Here is a 17,286-nt window from a genome sequence, read left to right on the forward strand (position 1 = left end):
AATTAGATTGATATGCTGAAACATATACAACAACATATCCCAGTCACTGAATATTTGGTTATTTTTACATTTTCTACCTAAACTCAGATGTTATTCTTTCTCTTCCAAGTCTTTGCCTAACATTCTCCTATCGGCTGTAAATTTTGACTGGGCAAGAACCCTACCTTAAATGATTATCTGTGGACTCCCAATGCTTAGCAAACAGTCTGGCATAGTGACCTTAAGTGAAATGAAAGAACATTTTCATTTCAAAGAATGGATTTTTCCCACTACTTAAACATACTTTCTTCAACTCATTTAACATTCCTTCTTTGTAACTGGTGTAACCTTCCTAGAGAGGAGTTCTTAAAGGTATGGTTCTGGATACAGTATCTAAAATGTTTTGCAAAGGGATATTTATAAACCCACCAGCAATATATGATTAACCATTTCCCGATAAACTCACTAGCATTAGATGTTATTTTTAAGTTCTCCCCTAATTTAAAGAGAATAAATAATACTCAAATTCCAATTTTAGATATATCTTCCTATGCTCTTTCATCTTTGAAAACTGCCTGTTCTTATCTTTGACCATTTAATTGTACTTGAGTCCTGAAGTTTGTTTCGTGTATTTAAATCAAATTTTTAGTTATAGAGATTAGATATTAACCTTTTTCATACTTACTTAAACACTTCTGTTCCATTTTTAGAATCGTTATTTATGCTTTCAATATATTTCAAGGATTTTACTTTTTATAGTCATTAATCTTTCTCTTGGGCCTTTTTGTTCTTGACTTTTATATTATATTTAAATATTACTGTTTTTAAGATTAAAATTTTAAATATTACTGCCACTCATCAAGTATTTCTAGTTCTCCTTCCAAGAACAGGGTAGGACAGCATGTCTTTGGCCCCTTGAGTTACATGAGACCAAGTGACTGACTTTTTCTTTTTTAAAATTTTAGATATTGTATCAGTCCAGGTCCCACAGCAGCCACTGTCCAACCCGCAATGTGTGTGTACTGAACCACTAACATGTAAGCCACTAAGGTTTTAGAGTTGCTACTGCAGCAAAACCTACCCTATCCTGACTAACACCACTCTGAGTTATTCTGGTAAGTAGCATGCAGATGGCAATCTATGTAAGTCATGGTCATTGTAGTTTGGAGTTGGTTCTAACTAGTATACGGGAATACTATGGAACACTAATGTTCAGACTTATCTTCTATGTGGCCACACTGTTAACAATATAATTTTTGATTTTTTATGTTCTCTTTGAATAGTCTAAGAATACAATAAAATCTGCAAATAAATGTGCTCTTTCATTTCTATGTCATTTGTCATTGGCAAAAACATCAAATGCAATATTGGAAAAAATAACAACAGTACACCTTTATTTCCTTATATTTTTTCCATTTTAAAAAGATAAAGCCTTTATTATTAGTCATTATAAAGTTCTTAAATCATAGTTATTCAAATACATCCCAGAGAATGAATAATAATGCATTTGGATGTAAAACCTCACTTGGCCACCATACCCTTACATTATAGAGTATGTCCAGTTTCACATTTCACTTGAGATTTATTCTCACTTTTACCCTCTACTATAGGATTCTGACTAGCATTCTTTTAACGTTATCTCCTAGTTGGACTGAAAATGTTATGGAAGTGACCTTCCCTCCCTCAGCCCTCCATACACAGAGCCAACTCTTCTTACCAGCAGCCCAAATTCAAGCCCTGGCCACATTTCCAATGAGGCCCCAGAAAGCCGGCCCAGACACAAAAATGTCCCATCTCTGAAAGATTCTGAGGAAATACTTTTCGAGCATTTAAGTTGTTTTATTTTGTCTTTTTAGCTGTATGAGTCAAGGGCACAGGTAAATTATTTAAATTTAATCACCAAAATATAAATGTGGATGGCAAAGAAACACCAAAAATCCTAAAACAAGAAATGCACAAATCCCACCTTCAACTGAGAATCAACAAAGGCACTTGGGAATCTAGTTCAGTAAGCAATAGAGAATCAAAGAGGTTGAGAAAAGAAATAACAGGATTAGATATGAAACTTTATACAATTATCTAATGGTTTTCTTTCCTCACCACCTCCACAAGATATTCTTTCTCTCCTTCCTTTCCTATTTACTAAAAGGCATTTCCAATTATCAAAACATCCAAGCTAAAATCTCATTCAACCTCGAGTGAAGTCTCACAAAATTTCTGGTGTAATTAGTTACTAAGACTTCTTTTTTTCTCAAAACAAATCCCTATCAGTCCTTTTCTGTTTTGCCTCTATGATACCCTCAAAGGGTCTGTCCATGTTGCTATTCCTATCACTCCCCCTCTTAAAACCCTTCAGAGATCATGCATACATGATAAAGTGAGAACATTTCAGCAATCACACAAAATCACACCCACTGGCTCCAATGGACTTTTTCCAGCATTAGTATCCAGCATTCCCTTCTGAGGGGACTATATGCTTATGTATACCAACCATTCCAAGAAGCTATGCATTTTAAAAACTTCAGTAACTTTTTGCTCATGTCAGCTATTCTACTCAGAAGGCACTACTCCCGCAATTCCTTCAACTCACAATGTCACCAGGGCTGTCCCTGTTTCCCTCCAAGTTAACGGCCCTGTTATCTGTTCCCACTGCAATGCAAACAGTCAAGCACCAGGCAGCAGTGTATGTGTTAGCTTCCTATTGCTGTTCTAATGGATTACCACAAACTCAGTGACTTAAAACAACACAAATTTACTTATTATCTTATAGTTCTGGAGGTCAGAGTCCAAAATCAAATATGAGTATAAGAAGGTGTCAGCAGGGCTATGCTCCCTCAGGAAGCTCTAGGAGAAAAGCCATTCTTTGCCTTTTCCAGCTCTGGGGGCTTGTGATGACATCACTCCAATATTCTAGGCCAGTATCTTCAGATTTCTCTGATCTGCCTCATATAAGCCTTCTCCTCTGTGCGTTCAAATCTCCCACTGCATCCCTCTTACAAGGACACATGGGAATGCTATTAGGGTCCACTTGGATATCCAGAATAACCTCCCCATCTCCAGACTGATTAATAATTACCCATGCAAAGACCCATTTTCCCTCATAAAGTAACACTTGCAGGTTCCAAGCATTAAGACTTGACTCGGTATCTTTGGGGGGCCATTATTCTGCCCACCACAGGACAGGAATAATGGTGGAACAGAAAGAAGAGGAAAAGCTCACATTATATAAGCTGGTCCTGTTGTAGTTTTCTCTTGGCTATCAAATCACTGGCAGCATCAACTGTTGGCTCTCTCACATACAGCATTTTTAGAATTCTGAAAGTTACCCCAGGGGGACAAAGATGTCTTTCTTGACCAAACTTTGGTCAGACTCTTCTGAGCCCTCTTCTCATAGGTCTCAACCTTGGCCCCATCCTTACTGGGACTGTAAGGTCCAGCTTTAGCAAGAATCCTGCTAATAAGTCTGTTCACAGAGAATTTCCCATCTTTGATGTCTGATCATCCTGGCCTGCCTTCAGCAAGATTCCTGTTAAAGTTGGTTTAGTAAGAATTCCCCTACCCTTAATATCTCTTCTTAGTGTTTTCTACCAATCTGCTATTGACCTTGCAGTTGGAATGGAGCCCAGGTCTACACTGAGTGCTTCTTTTCCCCAGCTGGAACAGTTCCTCAATGAAATCCACTTTTACCACCTCAACTACTGTCCAGCTCCAACTTTCTTTGACAGAACCTCCCTCTGAAACACTCTCTAGCACAGAAGAGACATTCTCCAGCTCACTTCTGAACACTCCTCCTCAAGTTCTATGCCAGTGGTATAATCCTGGGGTGGTTTCTGCCAAGCAGGCAACTCTCTTTGGTATGTTTCTACAAAGATGGCTCTAGCCTGTCTAGCCTCTAAAATGTTTGCTTGGCCCAAAGGAAGCACCCTTAATTCAACATCATGGCACATACCCAGGAAGCCCTCCCTCTGGCTCTTCCATTGCAAGCTATTTTATGTATCTCTCACCTTTATGCTTCCCCAGCAAGGCAGAAGCCCCCAGTCTCTGGACCTTCAATAATTACAGAGGACCCAAATCATACCTTTCCAAGAATTCTGTAACACTCCACATAGATACCATCCCAGGGAAGCTTGCCTATCTTCTGCAACCCAGTGAGCATCTAGCCAGAGATACATTTTTCCCTCCTGAAAAGTCCCCCAATCTTTTAGAGGAATTGATTGCAATCCACATGAAGGACAATTTATAAACACTACAGCTCTCCCTCTTGGGTTGATATCTCTTCAAAGAACCCTTCCTCCCATTAAAGTCTCTCTTTATCTTGTTCAGGTTGGAGATAGAGTTCCATGAAGAATCACAATCCCTTCCCAACAAGTTCAGCACTTCTATGTTATACTGCAGGATCTTTTGTCAACTACCAACTTCACCTTTGAGTTCCAGGAAAAATACTTAAATGACCAAAAAAAAGGCCCACTTACACTACGATTAGCATGTATAATGTGGGGGTGGGGACATGGGGAGGGCTGTGCAACACAGAGAAGATAGATAAGTAGTGATTCTACAGCATCTTACTATGCTGAGGGACAGCGACTGTAATGGGGTTTCTGGGGGAGACTTGGTGATGGGGGGAGTATAGTAAACAATGTTCCTCATGTAACTGTAGATTGATACCAAAAAAAAAAAGGCTGACTTAAAATCCTTCTATACACAAGTATATCACAAAGTACTTATCCTTTCATACTAGTATTTTTCCCTTAGCATAATGTTTGTGAGATCTACCTGTGCTAATACATGCACAGCTTTCCCTTGAACAACTCGGTAGCTAGAGGCACTAACACTCCATGCAGCCAAAATCCGTAACTTTTGACTCCCCAAACTTAGCTACTAATAGCCTAGTTGACTGAGTCTTATGGATAACATAAGCCATCAATTAACATATACTTTGTATGTATTATATACTGTATTCTTTCAACAAAGTGAGCCAGAGAAAAGAAACTTGTTTCAAATTGTTGCAAATCCCAAAATCTTCCAATATATGTATTGAGAAAAATCCTTGTATTAAGTGGATACACACAGCTCAAACCCATGTTGCTCAAGGGTCAACTGTATTTTATTTGCATTATCCACATACATTCCCCTACCAAGAGATGTTTTGCTACTATCAACCATATCGCAATGAACAATCTTACATATGTTATCTATAAAAGGTTTCTCTAGGGTAGGCACCTAAGTGAAGAAACTTCTGGATAAAAAGACTTTGGGTATCTTCAACTTCACGATCATTAAACTGCTTTTCAAGGTAGTATTACCAATTTATACCCTGACTAGAAACATGAATTTTCCTTTCACTACACTTAGATTTACCATACTTCTTAATTTTGGAGGAATCTGATGGGTACCAAATTATATCTTGTTTTGATCTGCATTTCTCCAAAGCAAAACAAAAAGAAGTTCACCTAGATCAACTACATCAACACTGCTATCAAGTCAAGAAGGTTGGGGACCACAAGCCGGCCACTGCGTTTAGCAACCTACATGGCACGTGACTTTCACAAGGCGGGGGCATACAAGAGACTGGAACCAATTGAAGAAAAGAAGGAAAGAAATAGGAACAGCAAGGACAGGCAACTGTTTTCAGGCGTTTTGCTGCAAAAAAAGAGGGTAGCAGACAGAATACAAGTGGGATCAAATGAAAACACGGATTTGGGATTTGGGATTTTTTAGGATGGGAAAATGATCAGTACTAGAAATGATCTGGTAGAGTCCAAACTGATGATGCAGGATTATGAGAGAATTGCAAGAGATGCCTTTAGTAGGCATGAGAGGAGAAATTAGTGTAGTCAAACTTATACAGTCCTTTTATACTGAAAACCACAAAACACAGATAAAAAAAAAAAAGATAATCCAAACACATAGATAAACATACCATATTTATGGATTGGAAGACTCAACGTGGTAAAGACGTCAATTCTCCCCACACTGATTACAAGTTTAATGCTATTTCTATCAAAATCCCAGCGAGATCTTTTATAGATATAGACAAGGTTGTTCTAAAATCTATATGGGGAGGCAACTAAAATACCTAAAACAATTTTGAAAAGGATGAATAAAGTAGGAAAAAGCAGTCTACTCAACCTTAAGGCCCATTGCATTGCTACAGTAACCCAGACTGTGCGACACTGGCTGAGAACAAGCATGCGGATCAATGAGACAGAACCCAGAACCCAGAAATAAAACACACACTGATATGCTCAAGCGATTTTCGGCAATGTAAAAACAAGTCAATGGAGGAAAAATAATCTTTCAACAAATGGTGTGGCAACAGTTGGGCATTTATAGGCAGAAAAATAAAAAGAACCTTAACCTAATTCTCATACTTCATGCAAAAATAACTGAAAATTGATACTGAATTTAAATGACCTATAAAACAACGAACTAAAGACCTATACCCTGAAAACTACAAGACAATCTTAAGGGAAATTAAAGAGGACACTAACAAATGGAAACTCATCCCATGCTCTTGGCTAGGAAGAAATAATATTGTCAAAAAGGCCATCCTGTCTAAAGTAATCTACAGATTCAATGCAATCCCCATCAAAATATCAACAACATTCTTCAACAGGAGCAAATAGTTCTAAAATTCATATGGAACAACCAAAGACCCTGAACAGCCAAAGCAATCCTGAGAAGGAAGAATAAAGCAGGAGGGATCTCGCTCCCCAACTTCAAGCTCTACTACAAAGCCATAGTAATCAGGACAATTTGGTACTGGCACAAGAACAGAGCCACAACCAGTGGAACAGAATAGACTCCAGACATTAACCCAAATATATATATGGTCAATTAATATACAATAAAGAAGCCATGGACATACAATGGGGAAATGAAAGTCTCTTCAACAGATGGTGCTGGCAAAACTGGACAGCTACATGTAAGAGAATGAAACCGGATCACTGTCTAACCCCATACACAAAAGTAAATTCAAAATGGATCAAAGACCTGAATGTAAGCCATGAAACCATAAAGCTCTTAGAAAAAAACATAGGCAAAAATCTCTTGGACATAAACATGAGCGACTTCTTCATGAACATATCTCCGTGGGCAAGGGAAACAAAAGCAAAAATGAACAAGTGGGACTATATCAAGCTGAAAAGCTTCCGTACAGCAAAGGACACCATCAATAGAACAAAAAGGTACCCTAGGGTATGGGAGAATATATTCGTAAATGACAGATCCGATAAAGGCTTGACATCCAAAATATATAAAGAGCTCACGCACCTCAACAAACAAAAAGCAAATAATCCAATTAAAAAATGGGCAGAGGAGCTGAACAGACAATTCTCCAAAGAAGAAATTCAGATGGCCAACAGACACATGAAAAGATGCTACACATCGCTAAACATCAGAGAAATGCAAATTAAACCCACAATGAGATATCACCCCACACCAGTAAGGATGGCTACCATCCAAAAGACCAGAACAACAAATGTTGGCAAGGTTGTGGAGAAAGGGGAACCCTCCTACACTGCTGGTGGGAATGTAAATTAGTTCAACCATTGTGGAAAGCAGTATAGAAGTTCCTCAAAATGCTCAAAATAGACTTACCATTTGACCCAGGAATTCCACTCCCAGGAATTTACCCTAAGAATGCAGCTGTCCAGTTTGAAAAAGACAGATGCACCCCTATGTTTATCGCAGCACTATCTACAATAGCCAAGAAATGGAGGCAACCTAAGTGTCCATCAGTACATGAATGGATAAAGAAGATGTGGTATATATACACAATGGGACACTATTCAGCCATAAGAAGAAAACCAATCCTACCATTTGCAACAACCTGGATGGAGCTCGAGGGTATTATGCTCAGTGAAATAAGCCAGGTGAAGAAAGACAAGTACCAAATGATTTCACTCATCTGTGGAGTATAAGAACAAAGAAAAAAACTGAAGGAACAAAACAGCAGCAGAATCACAGAACCTGAGAATGGACTAACAGTTACCAAAGGGAAAGGGACTGGGGAGGATGTGTGGGAAGGGTGGGATAAGGAGAGGGAAAAAGAAAGGGGGATTACGATTAGCATGTATAATGTGGGGGGAGGCACGGGGAGGGCTGTGCAACACAGAAGACAAGTAGTGATTTTACAGCATCTTACTACGCTGATGGACAGTGACTGAAATGGGGTTTGTGCGGGCGGACTTGGTGAAGGGGGGAGCCTGGTAAACATAATGTTCCTCATGTAATTGTAGATTAATGATACCAAAAAAAAGTTATTCAAAGAAGTGGCCTTAGAGCAACTGCCAAAACTGAGTCCTCCCCTAAATCCTCTAATAACAAGAGCTAATAGTAACTCTGATAATTTTCCTATTACATATTAAAAAATAATCTGTTTTGATCTATTAATTTATATGGGAGAGTATATATAAGGTTTGGAGTCAGAGAGTTTAGGTTCTAATACAAACTCTGCCAACTGCTAATGATGTATGAACTTGAATAAATTACTTTGCTTCTGAGTCTGTTTACTAATCTGTAAAGAGTTAATAACACCTACTTGGCAGAATTATGAAAAATAAATGAGCAAATCATGAAAATAACCAAAATGTCTTCAGTAGGTGAATGGATAAACTGTTGTATATCCAGACAATGGAATATCATTCAGCACTAAGAAGAAATGAGCTATGAAGCCAAGAGAAGACATGGAGGAAACTAAGTGAAAGAAGCCAATCTGAGAAGACTACCTACTGTATAGTAAAAGCAGAAGTATGGAACAGTAAAAAGGATCAGTGCCTGCCAGAGTTAGTGGGGAGAGATGAATAGGTGGTGCACCGAGGATTTTCAGGGCAATAAAACTATTCTGTATGATACTGTAATAGAGGATATACAGGTTTACACATTTGCCAAAACCCACAGAATGTACATCAAAAGTGAACTCTAACATCAGGTATGGACTTCAGGTGATAATGATGTGTCAATGCAGGTTCATCAGTTTAACAAATGTCATACTGTGGTGCAGGATGCAGACAGCGGTGGAGTCTGGACATTAGTGGGGGCAGCAGGAATATGGGAATTCTGTACTTTCAAATGCTCAATTTTGCTGTGAACATAAAACTATGGTAAAAAACATAGTCTATTTTTTAAAATTATTTTTAATTTTTTTTTAAATGAGGTAATTTGCAATCATAGCTAACCAGTTCCTGGCAAATAATATTTAATCAACTGTATCATCACTATCACATTATGCAGTACTATAAAAAAGGGTAACCGCATTCAAGCAGTTCCAACCTGGATCCAAATTCCACTCAGCCACTTATCAGCAAGACACTTACCCTCCCTATGCCTCAATTTCCTCATTTGTAAAGTAGGTATAAAAAAGGTATGAGAATTAAATGAATATATACAAGTAAAACTGTTGAGGATAGTGGTAACAATTAGACTAAGTGTTAGCAATTACCATTATTGCCTATTAGATGGAGGTGGCAACATGAAAAGAATCAGTACAATGCCTCATATTGGAAACGTCAAATCAGCTTCCTTCCTCCTCCTGTAATAAAACTTCTCATATCATCAAGTACCTATCCGGGGAGGTGGATAAAATACAGGAGTGCTTATCAGAATCAGCTCTAAACTTTTTCAAAATATACATACCACAAATTCATATACTAAATTAGAAACTTTGAGAGGTGTATATGGAAGCATGTGTATTCTAACACATTTCTCCATAAGATTTACATACTCTCACTCACACACACACACACACACACACACACACACACACACACACACACACACACACACACACACACAGAAAACACTCTTACTTCACCCAACCCATTTCCCATACAAAACCATCACTGGTGAAGTTACTGCACACCAGCAATTAACAGATTCAATGCACTGAAATACCGTATGTTTTAACATAAGTTTCTTGGAGTTTCTATTTATATTTAGATCAGGGGCTAGTAAATACATCCCATAGGTCAAATTTGGCCTACCACCTGATTTTATAAAAAGTTTTATTGGAACACAGCACACCCATTCATGCATGTGTCATACTGTCTACAGCTGCTTTCTTGCAACCACCACAGAGCTGAGCAGTGACTACAACCACAACAGACCATAAGGCCCACAAACTTGAAAATATTTACTATTTGGCCTCTACAGAGAAAGATTCCCAACCCTGGTCTACATTATTCAAACAGAATGCTATTTCATGGCTCAACTAGAACATTTATTAAGAATTAGTTCAGTGTAATAACAACATCTCTTACAGTATATAAAAAACTACAGAGGAGTAGAAATAAAGCAAAAAAACAATTCTTTACGTTAATAGCTATCATTCCTTCCTCCCCCAACTCCAAGCAAGAGATCTTGGCCAATTACAGGCCCTATTCCATAGTGTAAGAGTAGGAATATAACCTCAATCAGGACAACCTGATGCCACTTTCCAATGTGGAATAAGAAAAGTCATTCAGTCCCCTCCCTAGTAGTTAACTGAAATTTGAGATGAAAAAAAAAATTCTAGCATACATTTCCCACTACATAAAAGAGGCTGATCTACATTAGGAAAATGAACCTAAACGGTAAAGAACACAGTCTTGGTAGTATTCTCAGGTCAGGTTCCAGATATCCCTGAACACAAGTGTACCCATCATTCCAAGTTTGGTTTACATGAGGCAGTAAATTCCCTTTTTCGCCCAAATAAGTTTTAAGGGGGTTGGTGATATTTTCAACCAAGGATAATAACATAACAACCAACTTCTGTCTTCTGTTCACAGAAGGGTTTGTCTTTTTCCATGAAAACAGGGATAGTTTCGTTCAACAGTTCCATTTATCCCTTATTAAATCCTTCATAAATTAACAAGTATTTGTAATCAGAAAGCTGTTTTTAAGAACTGAACAAGGGTAGAGTACAGTAACATCTCAATCAGTAGTTTACGTGAGTAGTTATCAGAGTAGTTACGTGTTTTTCACTTCATTTTTCCTAGTATAAAACAAGTGATTAAAAAATACAAGCTATTTGACATATACACACACACAAAACTTCAGGTACATTTAACCCTATCACCTCCATTGCCGCAACAATAATCACTGATAATCAAAAAGATGGGCTTTAAGATTCTAAAACATTCTGATTTATCAAAGAAAGATTTGATCATATTTTGCATATATTAACTCTAGAAAATAGAGTAATCCATTTGGCAAATTTCAACAACTGAACACAAAAATAAAAAATATTCTATTTATCCATCTATAGCTCAGGAAATTAAAGTGTTTACAGTATCTCTTTTACAGAAAGTTTAAGTTTCACTGCACAGTTGACCCTTGAACAACATGAATTTGAACAGCACGTATGTTCAATTCAACATGAATTGAACACAAGGTATCCTTGTGTGTAGTTTTTATCAGTAACTATATTGGAAAAATTTTTGGAGTTTTGCAACAGTTTGAAAAACAATTTCTTTAGCTTACTTTTGTAAGAATTCAGTATAAAATATACGTAACACACAAAATACATGTTAATTGATGATCTATATTCTACATAAGACTTCCATTCAACAGCAGACTTAGTTAAGCTGCTGGGGAGTTAAAAGACAGATTTTCAACTGCAAAAGAGGGTCAATGCCCCCAACAGGCACATTGCCCAAGGGTGTCAACTACACTTACAAATTAGCTGCCTATAGCTCTATTTTAAAGAGATTTTAATAAAGGATATTATCCTACAACTGGAAAACTATTACATTGGGTAAGAATTTTTCTTGTGTATTTTATAAATATGGTATTGCCTTAAACCAATTTTTCAAACTCCAAACTTTAAAATATCTGACATTTTCTCTTGAATTACCTATCTGTAACAGAATCTCATCATAAACTAATACTAGAACCTGACGAGGCTTTGAAAGAGAATTTTACATAACCTCGATATTGAAACACCTTTCTGGATTATGTGCTTGTTGGCGGTTCTATTCAAAGCACAAAATATTAGGATACCTTAACTGACTGACTAACCCTAACTGCTCTAACACCTCAAGATACTCTGGAGGAAAGGAGGTCCATGATGCCTTTTTAATTTTTAACAAAGTGTGCAGGCATGTGCACTCACACTGACCTAACCTGAGGAACCTAAAGGCTTAAACAGTTCATCTTTTTTCATTTCGCAATGTCTTATTTTCTATTCCCCATTACTTTGTGATCTTGAGAATTTTCAAGACCACAGATGCTCAATAAACACTCCTCTTACCAAAGCACACCTTTAAGAAAATCAACCAGTGCAAAAAAGGTTTATAATCAAGTCTTCTACCAGTCCTCCTCAATCCCCAGACAATTTTAATTACCTTGGCTATTTAGCTGCCTCTATATCAAATACATGCTTGAAACATTATTAACTTCTTACCACAACATTAATTGCTAATTATATTGTGTTACCAAGTGCCAGACACACAACTTTAAACATATTATATCACTTAATCTTCACAACAACCTCTTAAGGTAGGTGTTACTACATTCCTATTTTAGTCTGGAAAATTGGGACACAGTTCAATAACTTGCCCAGAGTCACATTGTTAAAAAATGACAAAACTAGGATTTCACCTCAAGCAGCCAAACACCAATGCCCACACTCTTAACCTATATTCTCTTATATCTAACCACTGCACAGTTCACTCTTTATAAATACTTCTGGGATAATTCTCTCATTAAATAAAAACAGCAAAATAAAACAAATCAAAACAGTGAACTGGCATTTTTCACAATCATATAATTTTGTTTCTATAGATCAGTAATCATCACCCTTGGCTTTGTCACAATCCATGAGGTCACCAATTAGATGCATTTTCACTTTATATATATGGCTCAGTGGTTATTAGGCTTAAGGTACAGTATTTTTTAATTCAAATTACACTTATATAACATACAGCATTTTTGCTGAATTAAAAAAAGGCAGAAAAGATAAAGACCGCCAGAAAGATATGCTTTGAAGAGAAAGAGCATGCTAGTAACCTACAAGAAGAATATCAATTTTCAAAGTAATTGTCTACATGCTTTCTGAAACCAAATGAGTTTTATGTGTTCACATGTACGCCTCCAACTACATAATAGGGCAAAAAAAAATTAGGGGAAAATAGGGAAAAGGGCATAATCACTTTCACTAAAGCAAAGCTTCAAAAAATAGATTTTACAAAATCTGTGGAGACACAGTAATACTCAGTTTAATATTCTAAACAAAAAAATGAGACATGAATATGGACAAAATTAATGTGACGCAAAAAGCGTGACCATTAAAAAAACAAAACACAAGAAACTAGAGGAAAGGCAGTAATAGAAGTTTTAAAATTGAGAGGAAAAGGAAGCGAGCAAGAGATGAAAGCCCTAGACATCTAGGCAATCCAGTTCAAAGCTCTGAGTCAGATCTTGCTGAAACAGAGCCCCTTAAATAATACACTGACAGAAGGGAGGACTGCGGCTTCACCCTGTGAAAGAGCTGGAAAGGCTTACAGAGGATGCACTAGTGGGTGAAACGGAAGCCTGGTGAGAGCAAGTCAGCTGGACCTGTAGACCAACATATGGCTTGAATCTCTCTGCTGCAGTCTTTCTTCTAAGCATTCTAGATGACAGGAATATGACGCTGTTCATAGGCTATTCTAGTCAATCCAGCACTTATTTGGAGTCTGTTAAGTATTTCATATACATATATATTCCTAACTAAATCATTAACTTCCGGAGAGCAAAAGCTACCCTTACTTATATTTTATTTTAATTCATATAATCTAGCACAATGCTATGCATCTAGTAGACAGATGCTCAAGCCTATCGATCTTAAAAATTCACCACATACAATCAGAACATTAGAGTTTGAAAAAAATCTTCAGAGCATCTAGTCTAGACCCTTTACCATAAAAACAGAGACTAAGTACTTAAATGCCCACTAGCCTTAAGTCACTGAGCAGGGATTAACACCTGAATTCCCTGACGATCAGTTTATCTTTTTCCAAACAGCCACTGATTTCTCCCATCATGATAAAACAAATAATCACCCATTTCATCAGGCAACAAAGTAATAGCACCAGTATTCACTATGTGCCAGGGTCTTCAGAAAGTTAGATTTGTTTGGCAGCCTATGTGCCTAGGTCTGTGATGACTGCTTTATAAACACAACATATCCTACGTAATACTCTCAAGAACTCTAGAGGTAAGTATTACTAGCCTGGTTTTACACCTGCAGAAAAGATAATTTCACCATGATGATAGTTAAGTGGCAGAATCTAGATTCTGTTTGTCACCAGAGCCTTGACTCTTAACCAGAATCCTGTACATCCTCATTGAATTTACCACAAAATCCTCCCAAGTCTCAAGAGTCCAACACAGCGACCAACCCAAACAAGACAACCCAATGTTTAAATGCTGACTAAATGAATGGATTATTTAATTAAAAAGTAAGGTTCTCTCTCACAGCAAATACCTCCAAAAAGAAGGGTTCATTTTTCATCTAAGTACATAATCCCCTAAGAAAGGCTTTAACAGTGAACAGTTTGCACACTAACAGACTTAAGTAATGGCTAATTTATCCTACAAATAATTCATTTACTCAACAAATATTTTTAAGAGACTTTTTGTGACTGTTAAATTTGAAGATAAAAAGCAAAACATTCCAGCAAGATCCTACTCTGCCAGATTAAAACCCATACAAGTTTCTAAACCATTCATCAAAACCAAAATAAATGTGTAACAGCTCAGAGGAAAAAGAAGTAACATCAACTGAGCACCTACAATGTACCAGCTCTTGATCCTCAACAAAGAGTCTCACCTAATCCCTTACAGCCAAGTGAAGGAGACATTTCTATTTTCTGATGAAGAAAAAGCACTTTAAGAGATTACTCACTTGTCTTAGGTCACTGAGCTACTCATTACAAATCCAGAACTGGAACCCAAGTTTGTTTGACCACAAGGTCTACTACTTTATTTGCTCACCAAGTCAGAAACTGGGGTTTTTTCCTAGGTGGACTAAAAGCACTGCTTATTTTTATTACTGAAAAAGACACATTATCTCACTTAATCCTCACAAGAGCCTGTTGTTGTTACTGTTAAATCCCATTATTATAAACGATGAAGCCACTAGAACTCAGAGGTAGCTTGCTGGAGAACTCACAGCCCCCAGGAAAAATGGAGAAAGACCTCAGCCCTTGTTAATTAGGCGCTTAAGACTCAAAGCATCTAAATTGATCAGCCGCTGGGTTTGTTAGGTCAAAAGGAATAACAGATATTTCTATCAACTTCTATTTTCAATGATGAAGAAGCCGATTTTCTAGTAATATCCTATTAAATGCAACCTGAAGAGTAGTGTCTAAACTTTCAAGCTACAGGCCATTAAACCAAGCAACCTCTGGATTTGATAGACGTTAAAATTATTCTTAAAGTACCAAACAATGTGCTATTTAACAAAGCAAAGGTTTATAAGGAGAACAGTATGTTAAAATACACAGAATCAACATTTAAGTATTTGAAATATGTTCACAGGAATAGGCGAATAGACATATTCCTTCGAAACATTTTCAACACATCATCTGAAAACTCTATTTCTTCACATATTTTTAGGGCCTAGGTGTGAATAATAGAGATCTCCAATGCCAGTTCTGAACACATTACTACCCTGGTAAAAAAAAAAAAAAACTTTAGTCTTACTGTACAGTTTGTCAGAAATCCAGAATAGCCTTTTCTATTGAGAATGGCCCAGTTACATCCTAAGGAACTGTCCCATCTGTTTTTGATAAATCAAAGTGATGAATGGCAGGGTAAATATTAATATATAACATGGCTAAGTGCTTCTCTTTATTTACATTTTATTAAATAATATGAGCATGCTACAACCCCAAATCCAGAAATAAGTAGAATCGTTCGTTCCACCGCACAATGACCAGGTAGGGACTCCCATGCGTGTTCCCCCTATTACAAAACAGATCGTCTTTATCCCTTAACCTCACAAGCCTGAGTTCAGGCAGCGGTGCCGCCGCCCCATCCGCACATCACTGTGGATTAAAGACCGGAATGAATCAAACACAGCTTACAGGCCTCCGCGAGCACCAGCGGCCGGGAGCCCGGCGGCAAACAGGCACCGGGCGGGTGCGACCCGGGGCGGGGCCGTTTATTTACCCGGTAGGAAGCCCATGTGGTGGGGACCGTGCTGCACGGTCTCCCGGCTCAGAAAACGTCACCTGGCGAGCTCCTGGGAGCGGACTGTGTTCCCAAAGTTCCAGCCTCCCTTTTTCATCTCTTAAGGGCAGACATTCACACAAGGGCATCCGATTCTTGGCGCCCGCGGTGCGCCTCCAGCTGAGCCTGGAAGGACATCACTGCGGACCCGCACTCCCCAGGGCGAGCGGCACGGGGGCCCGACGGCGCCGCTCCCCGAAGGCAAAGAGAGGAAATCAACACCGGGAGCGCTCCCTCGTCCCGAGGCAAGGCGCGGAACCGGGGACGGCCCCGCGGGCCACACGCAGTCACGCCCGCGGGCAGCGGGGGACGGCGCCGGCTGCCCTCCCGCCCGTCGTCCGGGCACCGCCGGGCCCGCGCCCTGAACCCGCCCCGCTGTCCTCCCGCTGCACTCGCAGCGGCGCTCGGGCCCGGCTCGCCTCCCTGCCTCCCCAGCTCCCCCACGGAGGCCACCGCCCTCCGCGAGTCCCGGGGAGGGAGGCCGTGGGGCCGCAGAGCGAGGAGTGCGCGCGGCCCGGGTCCTTACCTCGGGATGCAGAAGGGGCACACAGCCCGCCTCGGCCTCATACTCGTCCGGGCTGTCCGCCATCTTGGTGTTAAATCCCTCCTCCCGCTGCATGCCGGGAGAAAGCGTTTCACCCTCGCGGGGTTCGGGCGAGGCGGAGGGCGAGCGCGGGGTACGCGCGAGCCCCGCCGGAGGCTACGCGGCCGCCTCCTCCGGCCCGCCTCCCGCGGATGCCCCCGCTGCCGCTCCCCCTCGGAGGGCGCGGGACCCTGCGCGTGCGCGAGCCGGGCAGGGCCCCGCACGAGAGCGCGCTCTGCGGCAGTGCGCCGGGCGGCGGCAGAGGACCTTGCGCGCGGACCCCGCGGCGGGGGCGGGGGCGGGGCGGGTCCCAGCAGGGCCCGGGGGGCGCCCTCAGCGGTGCTTCTGAACGGATTGGGTGGGAAGCCTCGCCGCAGCGCCGGAGCTCCCCCACGGATCCCGCGCCGAGCGACCCACGCTTGCGGGCTGCTATCGCACCCCGGGACCCCCATGGGGCTCGTCTGAGACCGGGGCGGAGCCGGCTACCGGCTCCAGGTAGCGGGCGTGCGGTCCCGGGCGTTCCCCAGACG

General features: G+C 40.0%; 1 protein-coding gene across 2 annotated transcripts in view; it reads right to left on the reverse strand.

The window, feature by feature from the left end:
• The window catches only part of ZDHHC17 (zDHHC palmitoyltransferase 17), a 91,422-nt gene extending 74,443 nt beyond the window's left edge, over positions 1–16,979 (reverse strand). Inside the window, exon 1 of one of the 2 annotated variants that reach the window (XM_073214827.1) lies at positions 16,700–16,979. In XM_073214827.1, the coding sequence (XP_073070928.1) occupies positions 16,700–16,792 (93 nt within the window). In that variant the 5' untranslated portion in view covers positions 16,793–16,979. The remainder of the gene's footprint in view (positions 1–16,699) is intronic. The other variant, XM_073214826.1, reaches the window with a different exon arrangement.
• Positions 16,980–17,286: the final 307 nt, after the last annotated feature.

This window comes from Manis javanica, chromosome 10, assembly GCF_040802235.1.
Source record: "Manis javanica isolate MJ-LG chromosome 10, MJ_LKY, whole genome shotgun sequence".
Classification (NCBI taxonomy): Eukaryota; Metazoa; Chordata; class Mammalia; order Pholidota; family Manidae; genus Manis; species Manis javanica.